This window comes from Coenobita brevimanus, chromosome 103 (assembly GCF_032717465.1).
Source record: "Coenobita brevimanus isolate Jiangsu-jjx chromosome 103, ASM3271746v2, whole genome shotgun sequence".
NCBI lineage: Eukaryota > Metazoa > Arthropoda > Malacostraca > Decapoda > Coenobitidae > Coenobita > Coenobita brevimanus.
This window is the reverse complement of record NC_137056.1, coordinates 6,089,651-6,109,631: the sequence shown is the minus strand read 5'-3', so window position 1 is coordinate 6,109,631 and position 19,981 is coordinate 6,089,651. Positions and strand designations below refer to the sequence as shown.

At 41.5% G+C, this 19,981-nt stretch overlaps 1 protein-coding gene across 1 annotated transcript in view; it reads right to left on the bottom strand.

Annotated features, from left to right (window-relative positions):
• LOC145415577 (protogenin B-like) overlaps positions 1-19,981 on the bottom strand; it is a 68,266-nt gene that overhangs the window by 24,288 nt on the left and 23,997 nt on the right. Inside the window, exons 4-8 of the mRNA XM_080284798.1 lie at positions 14,613-14,715; positions 9,362-9,509; positions 3,147-3,215; positions 1,390-1,598; positions 50-222 (exon numbers count right to left, since the gene is read on the bottom strand). Coding sequence (XP_080140924.1) covers positions 50-222; positions 1,390-1,598; positions 3,147-3,215; positions 9,362-9,509; positions 14,613-14,715 — 702 coding nt within the window. The remainder of the gene's footprint in view (positions 1-49; positions 223-1,389; positions 1,599-3,146; positions 3,216-9,361; positions 9,510-14,612; positions 14,716-19,981) is intronic.

Below are 19,981 nucleotides of genomic sequence, written 5' to 3'. Positions count from 1 at the left end.
CTGACAATTAACCATGCTAAAGTATCATAATATCCAGTCAGTTACCTACCTGAGAAATGGTGACCTCTTTCTTGGTGGCTGGGTTAAAAGAGGAGGCAGTGCAGACATAACGTCCAGCGCTGTTGCGTTGGGCAGATGCAATATGCAAGCTGCTTCCAACCAACATTATGCCCCTGCTGCCACCTCGCACTGTTTCCCAACCATCACCCTCGCTTCCATTCACTGTCAAAAGAAAAAAAATATTGTTACAGAACTGATTGTAACAATCAGGCTGCTATGACTGAGCAAAATAAAATAACCTGGAATTAGATTAAATAAAATACTAGAGTCATCTTTATTATGATAGGGTTAATGGTGACAGTCTTAACACTCTCAAGCTCTTATAAATTACTCTCAGCTGCATAGAAATACCTGGCATTAGCTGGAATAGAATACAGGAAACCCTCTTTATCCATACTACCAGTATCCAGTAATTCGCTAATATGAATTTAACAACTTTACACCATTTTTTACAATAAATACGAGTTTTCCCTCTTATATGAACCCTCTACATGAAGAAATACCCATACAGAAGAGTTTTCCTGTCTGTAAGAAGTGCTTGATACAAACTTCCATATGACACTGACCCTTCTGGTGGCCTGCTGATTCCAGGGTCCACATCAAGATTATCGGCTCTTAATGAGATGTGGCAGACAATTGTAAAAATTTATTTAAGGGTTCCTAATTTCAGATGAATCTTGTGTTACAGTACTGTATATTATTCGATTTCTACTGCAGGTACTGTACTGTGCCATTTTAGGTATTTACTATGTTATGACTGGATGTGTACTTGGCTGTGTAGTTAAGTAAAGTCACAGAATATCTAAAGCTGTCCCTTTCAGTGTTTAGTCAGCAGGAATTGCATCCAACATGGTGACAGACACTGCTGTTTCAGTAAAAGCTTTAAATCTACTGTCATGTATGTTATGTTACTCCAATATGACTTCTGTTGCAGGGATTGTGTTGGTTTAGGTGTTGATTGCATGACTTCTGTTGCAGGTATTGTGCTGCTATTTGTGGTTAATGAGTACACAGTATTATGACTGGATATGTATTTGAGGAAGATGGCTGAGCTGCTGTACACTCTGAAGGAGTATTCAGCTATATCTTCATTCGCTGGAAGGTGAATGCTTCTTCTACAGAACTACCATACCTTATTAATTCAGTGGGAATACATTATCTAAGCTAGCTTCAGCAGTTTCTGCATTACACACTCCCAATATCTCAAACATTACCTTCACCAAAGCTAAACCTAAATTATAATACAATGAGTTACAAAGCAACAACACTGGGCTTCTACATTCTACTGTAGCTTTTCCTTATCAAGTACAATTTCTATTTCTAACTCACATTTTCGTTGCCAAGAAATGGTGGGGCGGGGTTTTCCAGCTGCCAAACACTCGAGGAACGCTTCTTGTCCCTGAGCCACTCTGACTGGTTCAGCAGGGGTGAGGAAACGTGGGGGTTTGTACGCCTCCCCCTCCCCCTCCTCCAGCACTGTCACCCAAACACCTCCACTGTGACGCTTCTTCCCAGCCAGCTCATTAATTGCCTGGCACCTGAAGTATGAGATATGTTAAAATAAATGCAAAAGCCAATTAATGCATTGTCTACCTGGAACATGAAGGGCAACAAACTTCAGAAAGAGAAAGTCTGTACACTATGGTCACTGAGAGCCAGAGATAGATGATTTACCCACCTCACTGATCCAGTCTTTTAAATGGAATGTGTCCAGACAAGTCAAAATTACTGGAACTTAAATCTGACTCTCTTTTACTTTATTTTTTTCTTGGACATAACAACCTTGCAGGCTTCTGACCTTTGGCTTCTTCTACCATGCATTAAAGAAGTACAGTTGGCTTCTTATTTAAATACTGTACCACACTTTATGGAAGTGTGTAGGCGCAAGAATGAGAATCACCTAAATGACCCAGGGCAAACCACTGATTTTTAGCATATCATAAGATCAGTGGGTTTAACATGGGTGTGTTCACAGCTGTGCCCTATGTATATGGTATATATACTGTATATATACCAGCATATACTGTGTATATATATATATATATATATATATATATATATATATATATATATATATATATATATATGCAGAGCAGTGATAATGAGGTTAAGAATTACTGGTTTTATGGTGGTAATCAGGATGTTAATATTTTGTTATATCCAATTCTCTGAACTGCTGAGTACTGTAATTGCTTATGTGATATCACTCATTAGGGGAAATGAAAATCTGATGAGAACAATTTTACTGGCAGAGTTCATAAACACATGCACTATACATTTTCAATACATAAAAACTGAGACTGCTTTAAAAATATTCTGCAATGTTCTAGTACAGTACTAAAACTAAATTCCTGCTCAGAAGTTTTCTCTTCTGGTTGTGTTCAACCTCTATGTTGCTTTCCATTGAGATGATCATGAGATGTTGCCTGTAGACTGTGAACCTGTGATGTCTGCCTGGACCAGAATGCAGTCAGGGAATTTCCTACTTCTTCCATTTTAAAAGAATGATCATCCCCTAGCTAGCAAAGCTTATGTCTGGATGCAATACAAATACTGTACACATAAATATACACTGCAAATACTGCCCAAGCAACAAGGACACCTGAGTACGTTCTGATACACCAAGTAAGGATGGGCATCAATTAGTGTCTCGTACATCAGAATAAAAATTATTGACACATTGTTGGTTTTACTGTTGCTCCACTCCATCTTGGGTCTTGGCATGGCCGACATTACGTGGTAGTAAGCATCTTTGGATGCAATGATTTAGCTTTAGTTGTAAAACTCACACACATTTCACTAGGTCAGCCTTTGGTATTTTAGTCTTCATAACTGTAAAGGTAACCCAAAACACTAATGGCAATGTATAAAAAAAAAAAAAAAAAAAAAAAAAAAAATGTACACCAAAGAAATAAACTATTCTCACAGCAATCTAGGGAAAAGATTAAAAGCTCAGCACAACTACCTCATAATGCACAGCGTTTTGGTTTTCTCAAGTCAAGTAAATGTTGCAATTAAACTGAACAAAAGCCAATTACAAAAATCACAAGCTAAATCATTTCAAAGCAAATTAACTGATGCCTCACCTGTACATGCCGGAGTCAGTCCTCTGTACTTCGGAAATGTGAAGCACTCCTGAGAATGGGATTGTGTACCTGCGAATATGAGAAGGCATGATTGCATAAGCACTTTTATTTATATCAAATACTGGGTTAATATCACTTCACAAGGCAGAGTTCAACATAAGCCAGCAATGTGTTCCAAAATATCACAGCATTCTTCATGCAGATGGTAAAGTAAATTGGCCCAACTAGCAAATGAGCTGTTTAGGAAGCAATGAATCTTTAAGAAATTTTTCTATGATTTACTCGGGCTTAATACCAAGGTCTGTGTCCATAAAGGCAGCTTATAACGAAGATTTACTGCAGCTATATATAGAGAACCATTTACTACACTGTACAAAAATGGACACTGTTTCTAAGAACAGGCAATGATACCTGGTGAATGAAAAGAAAACTCTCCCCTTTAACTACAGCACAGCACTACTCTGAGGGCTGACTGCATGATCTTACATAGATGCATCATTATTCAAAAGACTGGCTACATCAGACATACGTAATACATTTCTCTATATGCTTCAGCATGTATGTTAATTTTAAGTCACTGCCATTTAAGGATGATAATTAATGGCTTTACTTCAATGAATGACAATATTGCAATATTATTGTACTGTTTATGATTATGAAGTAAAACATACATTTCTTGATAGTGTAACTCTTTTTGTCATGCTTCATAATACTAGCGTAATAATCCTTTTATTGCTGCCTGTGCCAACACTTATCAACTACAGTACTGCATTTGTAATATTACCCTAATGTTGTGTTTTGGTAACTCTGCTAGGTTTCCAATTTTCATTCAATCATTCATTATCTAATCCTATTTTGCCCCATGAGAAGTGTAGGAGCACAGGGCTGGGCAAGTTGATCCTGACATTTAAGATGAGAATGACCAACCCCACTCATCCCTGAGTGGCATTATATGAGCAGAAAACCCCAACCACCCCTTGGGTATAAACCTGCACCGGTTCAATCCAATTGGAGTGCCTTAATTACCCACTAAACCACCAGGTGCCATAATTTTGTTACATAGTTACCACCCAGCTTAGTAAATGGTTTCCTGGTGCACAGGAAACCATTTGGCTTGTCACTCACTGCAAAGTCACTTGTAGCCAGAAGGAAGAGGAAAGAGTGAAGGAAAGAAAGACAAAAGAGGAAGGAAGATAGGAAAGGGCAGTAACCCGAAAGCAGCACTACATCGAGTGCATAGATGGTGAGCCAGGTTTCAGATTTCTGATTATTTATCACATAGGCAGTTCTGAAAGAAGGCCATGATAACAAGAGTATTATCATCAATTTCAGTTGTTATAAAGTACTCTATTAAGAAAATCTTATCTGGCTTTTGTCAACAGGTTAAACAGTTATGTCTGAGAAACTTCCAAACTATAAACTGTGTACAGTAGGTGAAAGAACTGTTATGAGAAATTAAGATGAAGCCATAACACACCCACAGTTACTGCCTCTATGGAAGAGATGACAGTTCTCAGTAGACACTACAAATATTTAATTACTGTATTAACTTATATGAATCTACTGTACTGTACTGCATTATGCAACATTTACAGTGATGTTAACATTCATACACAAAAAAATACATAGATGAATAAAATCCTGAGCCTATGGAATGATTTCTTTAAAAAACAAAATCCATATCAATATCTGTTAAATTGGACCAACTCATAAACTAAATTTAAACTGATGTAAATAAAATAAACAACTGCAAAACACCACATGAATAAAAATTAGATACGTACGTAACATTGTACTAAATATTCTCATTACAGGAAATACTTAATCAGACACTAAATACTGTATGGACTCAGAAACTTTTAAAGTCACAATCAAATGATTAATACACAAAGGACAAGCAAATACATAACGGCAGAAATAAGTTAATTTGGATCCTGCTGTCCAATGAAATAAACCTGTATAACTGCAAGTCCAAACAAAACTGTGAAAGACAGCCAATAAATTTTTGTACCAAATCATCTCTTTTCAGATAAACCCTTTCACTGCAATGACATCTTATTATAGCTTGCTCTTGCTAATTTTGCTGACCTTATGAAAGACCTCTCATAAAGATGGGGTTAATGAAAGCTTTCTCTAATTCCTCCAGTTAAAATGTCTCTCTTAAACTAAATAAAATCATCCGGTGAAATAAAATACTGTATTAAGGACATCCTCAAGATGAAAGGGTTAAACTAGGGAGGATAGGAAAGCTAAGGTGCCCAATGGCTTAGTGGTTAGGAAATCTCCAGTTGGAGTGATGGTCTTCATAGGTTTAAGTTGGAGTGATAGTTTTGATTGGTTTGATCCCCAAAAGGTAACTAGAGGTTTTTCAATCATGCAATGCCATCAAGGGATGTAAGTGTGTCATCAGTGACAGATTCACAGGGGCACATGTCTCCCCAAAAAAACGCTTATTCTTAATAATAAACACAACAACAACAAGAACAAGAACAATAATAATAATAATAATAATTTGTAGTAGGTGGGGACGCTCACCATCCACTCACTCGGTGTAGTGCAGCTCTCACCTGGCTGCCTTTCATATCTTCATTCCTTCCTTCTTTCTATCCTTCATCTTATGTCCTTCTTTCTTTCCTCTGTCTACAGGTGACTCTACACTGAGTGACAAGCCAAATGGTTTCCTGCAAGCCAGGAAACCATTTACTATGCTGGGTGGTAACAATATAACCAACCTAGGGCACCTGCTGGTTTAGTGAGTTATTAAGGCGCTCCAACCGGACTAAGCCTGTGTCGGTTTATATCCATGGGTGGTTGGGGTTTAGTGCTCACTTAATGCCACTCACAGATGAGTGAGGCTGGTCACTCTCATCTTAAATATCAGGCCCAACATACCTAGCCCCGGTCTCCTACGCTCCTCATGGGGCAACAAAGGATTAGATGCTGTATGTATATAAGTATAATATTAATACTAATTATAAATTTTATCATAAACAGTATGAATATAAATTTCATCATCATCATCAACCTTAGCAAATCTATCTATCTAATGCCAGAAAACCCATACTGGTCCACCGCCATTACACTGCCCTGCTCCCAACTCACACCCCTCTCTCTCATATACCTCTTCACTCCTTCCCTCCACCTCATCCTTGGTTTCCCTCTCCCTCTCCCCCCCTCCACCTCATTCATACAGTATATACTCTCCTCATTAGTCTCTTGCTCTCCATCCTCTCCATATGGTCAAACCACCTCACTGTACTTCTAACGCTTTCTATCACATCCACATCCACACCACAACGCTCCTTCACTTCCTTATTTGTCAGTCTCTCTCTCCATGTAACTTCACAGGCTCCTCCAAAATAACTCATTTCCACTGCTCTCATTCTAGCCATATGTCCTTCCAACAAGGTCCAAGTTTCACTTCCATACATTAAAGCTGGTATCACAATACTGTCATGCAGTGACTTTTTTTACTTCCATGCTCACTTCCCTGTTTTCTATCACTGCTTTCAAAGAACCAGTAACCTTTCTTCCCTGCTGTACCCTTTCAAGCAATTACCCCTCCAAACTTCCATCCTTACTCATCACACCACCCACATTCTTAAATACACTCACATTTTCCATTTCCTCACCATCCAACCTCACTGTGCGTCCAGTGACTTCACTTCTCTCGAAGACCACAACTTTATTCTTCCCAACATTCACCTTTTGATTCCATTTCTTAAACATTCTTCCAAACTCATTCACCAACACCTGCAGTTCCCCTTTGTGTTCACTTAACAATACAGTATCATCTGTAAACAACAGTACAAGCAGTTTCCAAATGTTGCCCTCTCTCATTAAAGCCATTCCAACATCCACTGCCCTACTTCATATCTCTTTTATAACCTCATCCATATACAGACTGAACAACCATGGAGACATGACACTGCCCTGCTTGAATCCAACATTCATACAGAAATATTCACCCAATTCGTTACCCACACGCACTGCAGCCTTAGCCCCCTCATACATACCCTTCATGGCATTCAACAACTTCCCTTTTAATCCATATATTCTTAATATTTTCCACATTCCTTTTCTGTCCACTGTCATATGCTTTCTCCAAATCCATGAGGGCCACATACAACTTCTTTTCCTCCTCTAGAAACTTTTCCACTAAAGATCTAAGAATGAATTCTGATATACACAACCTCTTCCCTTCCTATAACCTCCCTGTTCTTCACCAACCAATTGTTCTGTTATTTCCCTAACTCTGTCAATAATTATCCTACCATAAATTTTTCCTATTACACTAAGAAGACAAATGCCCCTATGATTACCTCACACTTCTTTTTCCCCTTTTCCTTTGTTCAGGGGAATGATCATACCTGACTTCCAATCCTCCAGGACTCTACCTTCCTCCCAAGCCAATCTGCATGTCTTCCACATCAATTCTACTACTATCTCTCCCCCATTCTTCAGCATTTCACCACACACTACATCAATTCCCAGGGCTTTCCCCATTTTGACTTTCTTCATTGCTTCCACTACTTCCATCCTAATGATTTCTTCCTCTCTTCTCACCTCCCTCCTTCTCCCAGCAATTCCCCAGCCACTTATTTTCACATCACTGTCATTATCTATGTTTAACAGTTCCTGAACATGTTCCCTCCATCTGCTCACTTTTCCTCCCTTCTCCACTAGCAATCTACCATTTTTATCTTTCGCTCCCTGACTAACTTCTTATCACCCTGTCTACCTCTCTTTATCTCTTTCCACAGCATTTTCTTACATTCCCTCCACTTTACACTCAAATGCCTACCAAATTCCTAATCTACTCTATTCTTACTCTTACTTTTCACCTCTCTCTTCCTCGCTATATATAGCTCTCTCTTCTGTCTCTCAATCTCCTCCACACCTCTGCTTCCCATCCTATATGCTTTCTTCTCTGTGCCACAGCTGGTCTCATCTCTTCATTCCTCCATGCTGTTCCTTGCACTCCCTTTCATCTTCTCTTCACCCCACACACCATCTCACGTGATGCACAGATTTCTTCTGTGAATATCTTGCACACACCATCCACCTCCCCGATCTGCTCAAAAACATATTTACCGAATCACTCCTCCACTTCTCTCTTCTATTCTGCCTTTTTTCTATCTTCTTGCAACCATTCTACCCTCCTTGTATGGATTATTTCTTCCTGTTCTTCCTTCTATTCCTCTGTTGCATTTGAACCTTGACTTTCAACAACACAACATGGTGGTCAGAAAGTCTACTACCTCAACCCCTGTATGCTCTTGCATCCACTACACATCTTCTCTTTCTGTCATCCATACACACATAATCAATCACTGTCTTCCGTTTGTGCAGTTCACCACCCACCCTTCAAATAAATCACCACGTATACCTGTGTATCATCTTGCATCTGATGAGGGTATTGGCTATCACCAACCTCCTACCAGCACAAATGTCCACTAGAGCACTGTCATTCTCATCCACTTCTGCAGGCACACCCCACTCACCAACTACTCAATCCACCCATCCATCCAATAGATTACCACTATGCCTGGAATCGAACCCGGGACTCTCAGGTGAGAGCTGGGCACCATACCACTACACCACGACCAGGTAAAGTTGCCTCACGTGGTGTAGTGGTATGCTGCCTGGCTCTCACCTGAGAGCCCCGGGTTCGATTCCTGGCAAAGTGGTAATTTAATGGATGATTTTTCCTGTGTAAGTACAGGCTTCTCTCTTCTTTACTCCATCCACCTTTACATTCCCTCACTTTTCCATTCATATCTCCAATCAAAAACACTCTCTCATTCCTTTCAAACTTTTCCAAGCATGCTTCCACATTTGCCAATAATTCTTTTTTCACTCTACTTGCACGATCATGCACTGGCACATAAAACACACGCAATCGCCCACATTTGTAGTCCTACTTTCACTCTTACCCACACAATCCTTAAGCCAACTGATCCATACTCTCTTATATTCTTCTTCCATCTCTTGCATAAAACAATGCAAACTCCTTCTTTTGCCCTCTCAGTCTCATCTACTCCTGCAGATATCCACAGCAGAATAATGACTCCCTCAAAGTATTTTTCTAAATCTGCCATTGTCAGCTATCTTTAAATGTACTGGACTATGAAAGCCAAGCTTTTAGCCCCTATTTCTCCATGACAGTACTATGGGGCTAGCTGTTATTTTTTAATCATTATTATTTTTATTACCTGTCGTGTTGAGGTAGAGGTAGCTGGTCGCGCGTCCAGGCGAGGGTGGGCGGCGGCTGGGAGTTTATTTGGCACGAGAGTCTGAAAGGCTCGCCAGCCACCACACTCACATTGTTGGAGGGCGACAACACAAAGTTCTTACCCAGGCCTAAAACAGAGAAAAAGAAACATCTGATCAAGTACTGAAAATGACTAAAAGGCTGGTGAGAGTACTAAGGGTAGGTAGGCTAAGGAAACCTCCTTCTGATCTTGTGTTGTCATGACTACTTAACACAAAATAATGCAGTATCATTATATAGTACCTGAAACAAGAGAGGAACAAAATAAGACATAACACATGATAATTTCTGAAGCCAATGTGAGCACATTCTCTACTCATCCACCACTTAGTTAATCAGCACTATGATATATCAACAGGGTTGCAAAGGAAATTATTATTATTATTATATACACAACTTTATGACACTGAATTAAATTCCACCTGGACATTATCTAACATTTCAGGGATATCTGGATTTGTCCGGTAACTAAAGTCACAATGAAGAAACACTGTTAAGTAAAAATGTCTGTGCTAAATCCAAGATCCTTTATAAAAGGGTTACTACCTTCAATTCAATCCCCCTCCCTCATATCTCTAGGAACATTTTAAACAGTTCATTCCCTAATGTTCACAGTCCTACCATGCACCAGTTGAAGGCACCATAGCCCCTCATGTCACCATGTGGACACTAATATTAGACCAGCTCAGATACTCTCAGTCCATTGCAACAGGTATGCTGGTAGTAGTAGGTGTGTTTTAGAAGAAATCAGTGGCTGCTGTGGAAGAGTAGTCAGTAGCAAATGGCTGTTTTAACTAAATTCAAATCCTCAGACTGTGTCCTGCTGCAGCCATGATCTACCCACTCATCATACAATCAAAAGTTCACCCATCACATGACCTTCACCTCCTCCAACACACCAGTGCTTTGGTGAAGTCCTTAATCCCTTCACTATGGTGGTGGCTACAGTGAAATATAGTAGTGGTGGTGGTGGACAGCAGTCCTTATTCCGCAGTCCACCATCCTCTTTTCAAGGAACAGCAAAGGGATTGAAGAATATTTGTAAAACCAAGCAGCTTCACCGGCTGGTCATGAAGCTGTCCCTCTCCATGGTGATATATAAAAGTCACCATTGTACTGGATGGGTTAACAGAGATGCCTGTGACCCCTTCACTACATGGTGTCTCCCTTAAGTAAAATACAACTTTGTGATGATGGCAAGAATAAAACAAAATAAGGAGCTATACAAAAAGTTACAAACATCTCAGATCATTTAGAAGAGAATGCTGACTCTTGGGTTAATGTAGGAGCTTCTACTGAAAGGCTAAACTGGGGATAATGATGACAGATATAGTTTTTTCCACCTTAACTTTGCCCAGACTTTTACTCTTTTGCAGCTTATTTCACGTGGGCAGATGAAAATACTGTGTCCATAGCAGAAGGTGAGAAGTGTGAACATTAGGGGTAGGGTTGCAAAAGGCAGACTAATAAAGACATGGGATGAGGTCAGAGAGAGTGACTTCATGGATAAGTGGCTGAAGAGGGAGGCTGCCAGAGACTGAGCATGGAGAGCCACCATTAGGTGACCATGGCCAATACAAATAAGCATGTTGGAGCCTTTATAAACTATAACAGAAATAGGATATGGCAGTACTTTTCTCAGACCTGGACTGCATTCTAATGTTAATCTACCGTTCCAGCTCAGCACTCAAGATGGAGAGATGGCAATTTTAGATCAAGTTATAATACGGGACAAAGAACACACTCATCATTATTATCCCAACCCTATTCTCACCAGAAAGAGGAGGTAAGGTATGATCCAGGAACATAAAACAAATTACCAGATTAAAGCACTGCAATTAAAACATTAAACATCACAAGCCTTCAAAATTCTGGCTCCACCTTACATGCAAAACCATCACCACACACACACACACACACATCTATCTCTAGCCAGACACCATACTCCCATAAGGGGTGGCCTTTTATATTTTATGGGGAGATGCTGAGTTCCAACAACAAACTAAAACTGGAATATGATGCTAGTCAAGAAGTGCTATGGAAAGGATGTAGAGCCATATCATTATCACATTTTGCACTGAATTAAATGACGAAAATCTGGGCCAAGTTAAGGTAAAAAGAGCATAATACAATCCATTTACAACATCCACACTCAATCCTCTTTCATATCAAGATTTTCCTAGCATCGGCTATTTTTCTGCGAACTACTCTGATCTCCACATCCTTTACACAATTACCTCTCTTTTTCTCTTAATGTCAAAGTACTCTCACCAATTCAAGCCTCTCCATTTATCAACTTAGCACAATGGGAGTTATCACACTCAACATCCAACATTTCACTCTTAAACCACACCACTCTTTGATCTATGTGAAAAACCCTGTTCACTATAAGCAAGCAACAGAGCATCATCTGCATACATAAAATTCGAAGCACTCCACCCTTCACCATTCATCACTGGCACCATCCCAGTTTCCACAACCTTCCCGTAACACCTTCCATACAAGTGTTATGAGAGAGGAGCCCTGCTAAAAACCTGTCTAGGAACCTATTACCAAGCAATGTAACAATCTAACGGGATACCCTGGCTAGTTATTACGTTAGGTTAGTGGAGATAGAGTCAAACAGTGGCACAACTAGATAAAAAGTGCGCGAGACCACACTGACACCGCGCCAGAACTCTTGACCCTGACCTTCGAGTCAGAATCATTTCCCACACCATATTTATGTACCCGGATTAAACCAAACTGGAACTGGGAGTCACGAACTTTGACCTTACAATGATGTGCATTTTATTCGAATCACTTAATCCCAGATCCACACACAATGTATATATTAACTTTGATCCAAATCGTGTCAGGGATTCAAGAGATACTTTGTTAACATACAGAAGATACAGACGCAGACTCTAAGGCAGTAGTTCTTAATATTTTTTTACCCCAGTACTCCCAATTTCAACTCCAAGTCTACCTGATGTCCCCTCTCTAATTTTATTACTCCTCTCACTTTCAATTTCATGTAAAAAGGAGAAAAGAGAATGGCTATGAACAAACAGCTGAAACACAGGACTAACTGGAAACAAATCATGGTTACCATACACGAAATCGCTCTCTCTCTCTCTCTCTCTCTCCAGGATGCCCCTCTGTATACCCCACTATGCTATTATACAGCTCAGTGGTATACCCCCAAGAACCTATTTCGATACCCCCTGGGAGTATCAAGGCACTACTTTTAAGAATACCTGCTCTAAGGCATGTTAAGATAAGGCCGGGAAAAAGTCAGGATGCTCAGGAACACAACAATTCAAAGAAATGTGAACATTGTGGAAAAAAAAAAAAAAAAAAAAAAAAAAAAAAAAAACGAAAATTATCAGTTCACAATCGATAATGTCAAAATCAAGTATCCCACACCAATGATACCGGTATCATTTTAGACTACGCGTTCACTGGGAGAAGTTCGTTACCTATTAAATCCGGCGTTAGCAATAAAATAACAATATCGTTTAGCGATAACCAAAATGAAATGTAAATTAATAAACACTACATACTTATTTAGTGGGACGTGACCAGAACATGAAAAAATGGAACAAAATGTAAATCGGGGAACTAAACGAAAAAAAAAAAAAAATCCAAATCATGTTCCCCCTCCAAAGCACAGACGAGAGGTGAAGACAGTGGAGGGTCGGGAAGCGCGGGCAGGGCGGGAGGGCTGGAGGGAGGAGGCTGGTGTTAGTTAATTCCCCGGCCCAGCTGCTACCGTCGCTGCGGCGCCAATTGAGTTTGTGAACCTAAGGGAATTGTGGATCTAGCCTGAGCCCTCCTGCCTTCACTCACTAACCCCTTTAACCCTTACTCGTGGCCTCTAAGCTCTTGCTCACGTCCTTACTTAGCTGTTTGAACCTTACTCTAGCCCTCACTAGCCAATTCAACCCTTACCTTAGCCTTTAACTTCTTACTCCTGCCCTTACTTTACCCCTTAACCCTTACTCTTGGCCCTTTAGCTCTTACTTCTGCCCTTACTTTAGCTCTCTGAACATTACTCTTGCTTCTATGGACCTCTCTAGCCCTTAAGCTCACATTATTCCTGCCCTTACTTCAGTTACCTGTATCTTACTCTTGGTCTGTTTACCCTACCCTACCAGCGACTCCAACCTCTTAAACCTCACACTAGTTCTCCAGCCCTCAGTCTAATCCTCACTCTACCTCTTCGACCCTTACTTCTGCTCTCACTCTAACTCTACCCTTACTCAAGCCCACCACTTATTTTTCCTTAAACTTTACTTCTGCCGTCACTCCCACCTTTTAAACCTTGCTCTTGCCTCCCCGCCCCCACTTCACCCTCTTATATCTCACTCTAGCCCTCCGTCCAGCCCTTTAGCCCTTACTCCTGCCCTTACTCTAACCCTCCAGCCCTCATCCCACACAGTACTAAATAAGAGAGACTGAAAAGGACCCCAGTAAATTTAACTGTATTTTGTGTGCCATGACAAGACGAGATTAAGTTAGGCAAAGTAGGCCAAGGCAGGGCATGGGAGGGCACGGTACGGCAGGACAGGACAGGACAGGGCAGGGCAAAACAGGATAGGGCAGTACAAGGGATGATACGTTAGGGAGGGCAGGGCAGGGCAGGGCAGGTAATAGCGGGGCGGGGCGAAGCGGGGCGGGGCAGGACAGGGAAAGGTAGGACAGGACAGGATAAGGTAGGGCATGGCAAGGTAGAACAGGGTATGGTAAGACAGGACAGGACATGATATGGTAGGGCAGCGCACGGCAAGGCAGGGGAGGACAAGAGGGAGCAGGGCAGGGCAGGGCAGGGCAGGGCAGAGAAAACAATTTAAGTTACACCAAAACCAACTGCAGACCCCTCCCTCACTTACGCTTCTTTTACTCTTTCCCACACAATCTCTCTCCCCCTTGCTCTCTCTCTCGCTCTAACTCAACTCAGAACTTCATTAAAACCAGACTGACTAAATTTACAATAATCCAACTTTCAGAAATCTCTCTCTCTCTCTCTCTCTCTCTCTCTCTCTCTCTCTCTCTCTCTCTCTCTCTCTCTTTCGTGTGAGAGAAATGCGTCAATGAGAGACATCGACTGAATAATCAACATCAACGAGCGACACGAACAAGTGACACCTAGTGAAGATCACACACACACACACACACACACACACACACACACACACACACATACTCACTGGCTATTCTGAGGGTGACGGGGGGGCTGATGAGGACTCCGGCAGGGGTGGTCACCAGGCACCGATACTCACCCTCGTCACTCACACCCTTACGCCGGATCACCTGGGGGGTATACAGGGTGTCAGTAGAGTCAATAGAGTCAGCACAACCATTTAGAATTAACCTCAGTAGAGTCAGCACAACCATTTGAATTAGCCCTCTCACAGTCGGACCAAATCTAGCGTTCTATTTTAACATACAATATTATCAAATCTGGTTTGAGAGTGAGTCAGCAGCCTGGAAGAGTTAAGACTAAAACCATTTATCCTCTCAAGGCATTTCTAATACTGTACACTCTTCCAGCTGACTTCAGACGATTTTATTCATTTGTGAGTGAGTCGCAGGCACGCGAAAGAGTTAATCAGTGTGGTACAACGGCATCAAAACATCTGGGTCATTAATATATTAAAAAATCCTCCCTCCTTGTTCAAATCCTAGCATGGGATCGCCCGAGGAAGCAATGGGATCCTAAGCAATACCTGTATAAATAGACCGATGGCATCATCATCACCAGCATTAGTAATATTAACCATCAAACCTCAGAGAACACCTTGTCTATTTTAATCCAGGTAAGGCCAGGTGATATTACTCGCCGATTGAAAACCTCCCAAACACCTCAACCCAAACTTTATATCTTGGGGAGTTTCACACTGGCTAACACTTGACGATCTTATACATCGACAAGAATAAGTAATATCAACAGTATCAGGTACCAACAACATTACTGGCAGTTATAACACAATGGCAACAAACAGGCGGTCATTAGCATCATCTGCAGCATCACTGGAATCTGCAACTGTATCCGCAGACAATATCAATCAGTCCCATGTTCAGTGCAGGACCAGACCTTATTGCCAGAACTAACCATTCCTCCTCTCGCCAAGCAGAAATTAGGAAGGGAATGTCCCTCATGAGAAAGATGTATGAGAAAGTAAAGGTGTCTGTAGAAAAATAATAACAGTAGTAGTTGTCGCAATAATAATAATAATAATAATAATAATAAGCTAAAATATACCATCGCAGTATAGGGTTAAAACAGGTTGCTATTTACGCAGGTGTGGTGAAAACAAAAACCACTGTTTATTCTGAGAGCAAAAATGGTCAAACCATTTGGTAAACTCGTCACCTGGTTTGAAATTATTAAAATGTGATTGGCAGCCATTGTGGAAATAAATATGAAAAAGGTAATCTCTTAACATAAAATATTGCCCGAATGTACTGTTTTCCCCTGTGAATTAAAACTCGTTAGGAAGGCAATCTGCAACGCTGTGGTCCAGTTCAAATTTAGGGAACGTGATTGGTAGCTAAACCGCGAATACCGAACCTGTGCATGGCAAATTAAACCGCGAATACCGAATCTGTGCATGGCAAAGTCACACCTGCACACCTTCAATCAGTCAGGACTACCCTTCACAAGATGCGGCATTAGGTAAGAAACAGGCAGATAGAGGCAGATAAATAGACAAATATAGACAGACAGATGTGAGAGTGAATTCGCGGACGTGGCTTGTGCAAAATCGTGGATACCGAATCAGTGCATGGCGAAGATGCAGAAATACCTCTTCAATCTGCCCCACTTTCTTCGCGCCTCTTCTGCGCGGGCGGGGGCGGGGGGGGGTGCATAAACAGCCTGAGAGCCCGAGAGGGAGAGCGGAACTTGCGGAACCGTCCATTCATCCACATAAACCAGCCACATCCATCAATCACAAACTCCACCGCACCGCCAGCTTTGGGGAGGGAGGGGGGGGGGGCTTTTTTCATTTTTTTTTTTTTTTTTTTTTTTTTAGGTTTCTTAATCATGGGTGACTTTCGAGGCCTCCATGCATCAATCTGGGGTAATTGTGCCGGTGGAGTTTTAGGGTGTTGGGTGGAGTGAGGATAAGGATGTGGATACAGTGGATAGGGAAGGAGAGTGGGATGGTTAATTAGTGTACGGGAATATTCTCTGAAGAAGCGGAAGGAACTGTTAGAAGGATGAAGAGGGAGTGGATAGGGCAATGTGTGTGAGTCGGTGGATGTAGGTGGAGTGGGGATAAAGACGTGAATAGTGTGGATATAAAGGAGTGGAAAACAATGGGATGGCATATATATATATATATATATATATATATACACACACACACACACACACACACACACACACACACACACAGGTAAGGAAAGGGGGTGGAGTGAGGATCAGGATGTGGATAATATGGATACAAAAGGGAAGTGGAATATAATGGGATGGTAGGTGAAGTGGAATATTTCTTTACTGAATTAAACTTCATTTTATTTTCTTATATAATTATTTACTGGAGGGAAGTAGAGGAAAGATGAGGAGAGTGGATGGGCCTGTCTGTGGGGAAGTGGAAAGGAGTGAAGGAGAAGGGGATATGTGGACAGAGTGAATATGCAAGGTGAGTGGCGAGGAAATTTTTTTTTACGAAGTGGAGGGAGGAAAATCTGTGCGGGGAGGGAGGAAGATGTGAGTGGATGGGCCAGTATGTGGAGTGGTGAGAGGAATTGGCTAGAGTGGGAATGGGGATGTGGACGCAGTGGATACGAATGTGGGATGGATAGTGAGTGGAGCGAAATATTCTCTGAGGAACTGAATGAAGCTGTTAACGCCTTCCATCAACTAATTATTATTATTATCATTATTATTATTATTATTATTATTATTATCATTATTATTAATATTAACTCTTGGCTTCTCTAGTCTATTCTGTTCAGTTTCGGAACTTCCTCTCCTAGTGAACGGATTCGTGAAGGCAATACCTAACCCATCCTGTATTAAAAAAAATCCTAAACAATATAAATCGTCTGGGGATTGCAAGAATAAATTATAAACAAACGTCCTTTTATTCCATAGGTCAAAAGGAAAGGAAAAAAAAAAAGTGGATGGGACTATGTCGGTATGTGGATGGAGCTGAGTGGATAGGGGATATGGATAGGGGTTGCGTAGGCTAGATATGTACAGTAGGTGTGTAGGCAAAGAAGAAAGGGGAGAAATGCGGGGGTGTACGTCAGAAAAAAATAATGAAACGGGTGAGATGAATTATGTTTTGCGTGATGAGGAGGGTTAGTGTAAAAAGGGTATAGTAGGGTGCTCTCCTCAGCTGAAGAAAATCGTCTGGTTGTGTGCAATAAATTTTTTAAAACGTCCTCGGGTTGAACAGCTCCAATGCCGTATTTCTTGAGCTTATTCTTCCCATCTCCAGACGATTTTTTGTGAGTTCATCGTTCTTATCTCCAGACGATTTTATTTATCGTTATTTTTAGACGGTTTTTTGCGTTTATCCTTCCTATCTCCAGACGATTTGGGGTTTATCTTTACTATCTCCAGACGATTTTGCTTATCCTTATATTCAGACGATTTTTTTGCGTTTATCCTTATTATCTCCAGACGATTTTGGGTATATCCTTTCTATCTCCAGACGATTTTGTTAACTGAAAAAAAAATTGTAATGGTGGGGTTAGAGTGCCCAGTAGTCCCTTTCACAATCAGCTTCTTTCCTTCAGCTGAATGAAATCGTCTGGCGGTAGCAAGAATAAAACTAAAAACAACGTCATCGGTCACAAGAGGTTAAGCAAAAGGGTAAGGAAGTGTTAAATAATTAGTGATGGAGTTAGGCTGAGAGGAGGAGGATAAAAAGGTGAGGCAAGGTGAGAGGACTGGGGGGAAGGGAGGGAGGGAGAGAAGGAAGGGAAGGAGGGAATGAGGCAAAAAGGAAGGAAGGAAGGGAGGGAGGCAAGGAGAGAAGGAAAGAAGGAAGGAATGGAGGGGGGCAAGGAGAGAAGGAAAGACAAGTGGGAATGGAGGGAGGGAGGGAAGAAGGAAACGAAGGGAGGGAGGAAGAGATGGGGAGAAGACTGGGGTGGAGGGAGGGAGGGAGAGAAAACTGGGGATGGAGGGAGAGAAGACTGGGGAGAAGAGAGGGAGGAAAGAGGGGATCTAGGGGGGGGAGGAGGAGGGGGTGGTGAGGGTGAGAGACAGGATGAGTAAGGGTGAGAGAAGGGTGGTGTCAACACAAACTAATATGTATGGTAATGAGTGTAGGGTGACACACACAGCTCTAGACACCTCGCTCAACAATCCAACCCCTGACCTCCCATCACCTCCCTTCACCTTCCATCACCTCCCTTCACCTTCCTTCACTTCCCATCACCTTCCATCGTCTCCCCCATCACCTCCCTTCACCTCCCATCACCTTCCATCACCTCCCTTCACTTCCCATCACCTTCCATCGTCTCCCTTCACTTCCCATCACCTCTTCACCTCCCATCACTTCCTTTATCTTCCATCGCCTCCCTTCACCTATCATTACCTCTCATTATCTCCCTTCACCACCCATCACTTCCCTTCATCTCCCTTCATTAACACTACTACACTCGCTTTGTTTTCGCCTAACAGAACTGGACCACTCCTAAAACCTGAACACTAAGTCGCAGTTGTGTGACATTTGATAAGCCTTTGTTATGAGGTAGGGATGAGTCTCCTTGGTTACTAGCCAGATCAACCCTCCAATCTGACTACACCTGGCCATCAACTGAGCCAAAAGGGGTTAGGGATCTTCGCCAGGTTAAAGCAGACTGGGTATAGGTTACATAATTTCCTTAAGCTAATATTTTCGTTGTAACTGCAACTCTCCACGTGAAATCCACTGCAAGACTGGATTTCCTCCTCGACGTGAGATTAGTTGCCGAAATAAATCCTTCCACATGCTATTAATCTACCTATCTATCTACTTATCTATCTATCTACCTGTTTATCTACCTATCTGTCCGTCTATCTATGCCAAGGAAGTTGGAATGGGGAAGGGTGTCTGTACTAAAAATGATGCTGAAGTGGATATGTTGGAATGGCATGGTTGGTGTGTGTCAGAGTGTGCCATGGGTCCGACAGGGTACTTACACCAACATGCACATGAAGGACACACTATCAACACACATGTTACCTCCTTCAATCCCGTGACGTATTCTTTGTTTTGGGTTTGCGATTTCCAGGCGATTTTGATCCCATTACGACAGAGAATATTCCTACCGGAGAGGTTAGACGCAGCGTTCAACAGTCCCTTCACTACAAAAAAAAATCTTCCATAAGCTTAAAAAAAAATAAAATAAAATAAAAAATAAATAAAATAAATGGAAGTTAAATGTACGCCACGGTCTGAGAATCGAACCCTGGACATGAAGAGACGCGGAACGCAAGACGAAGTAACCACCAGACCACCGCAGCTCCATTACGGATATTCTAATCAACTTCACAAACTACGAAGGTCCACGAATCACAAAATACGCGCCACATCATTTCTGTTTATCTTCCATATTCGAAGTTCGCTCATGC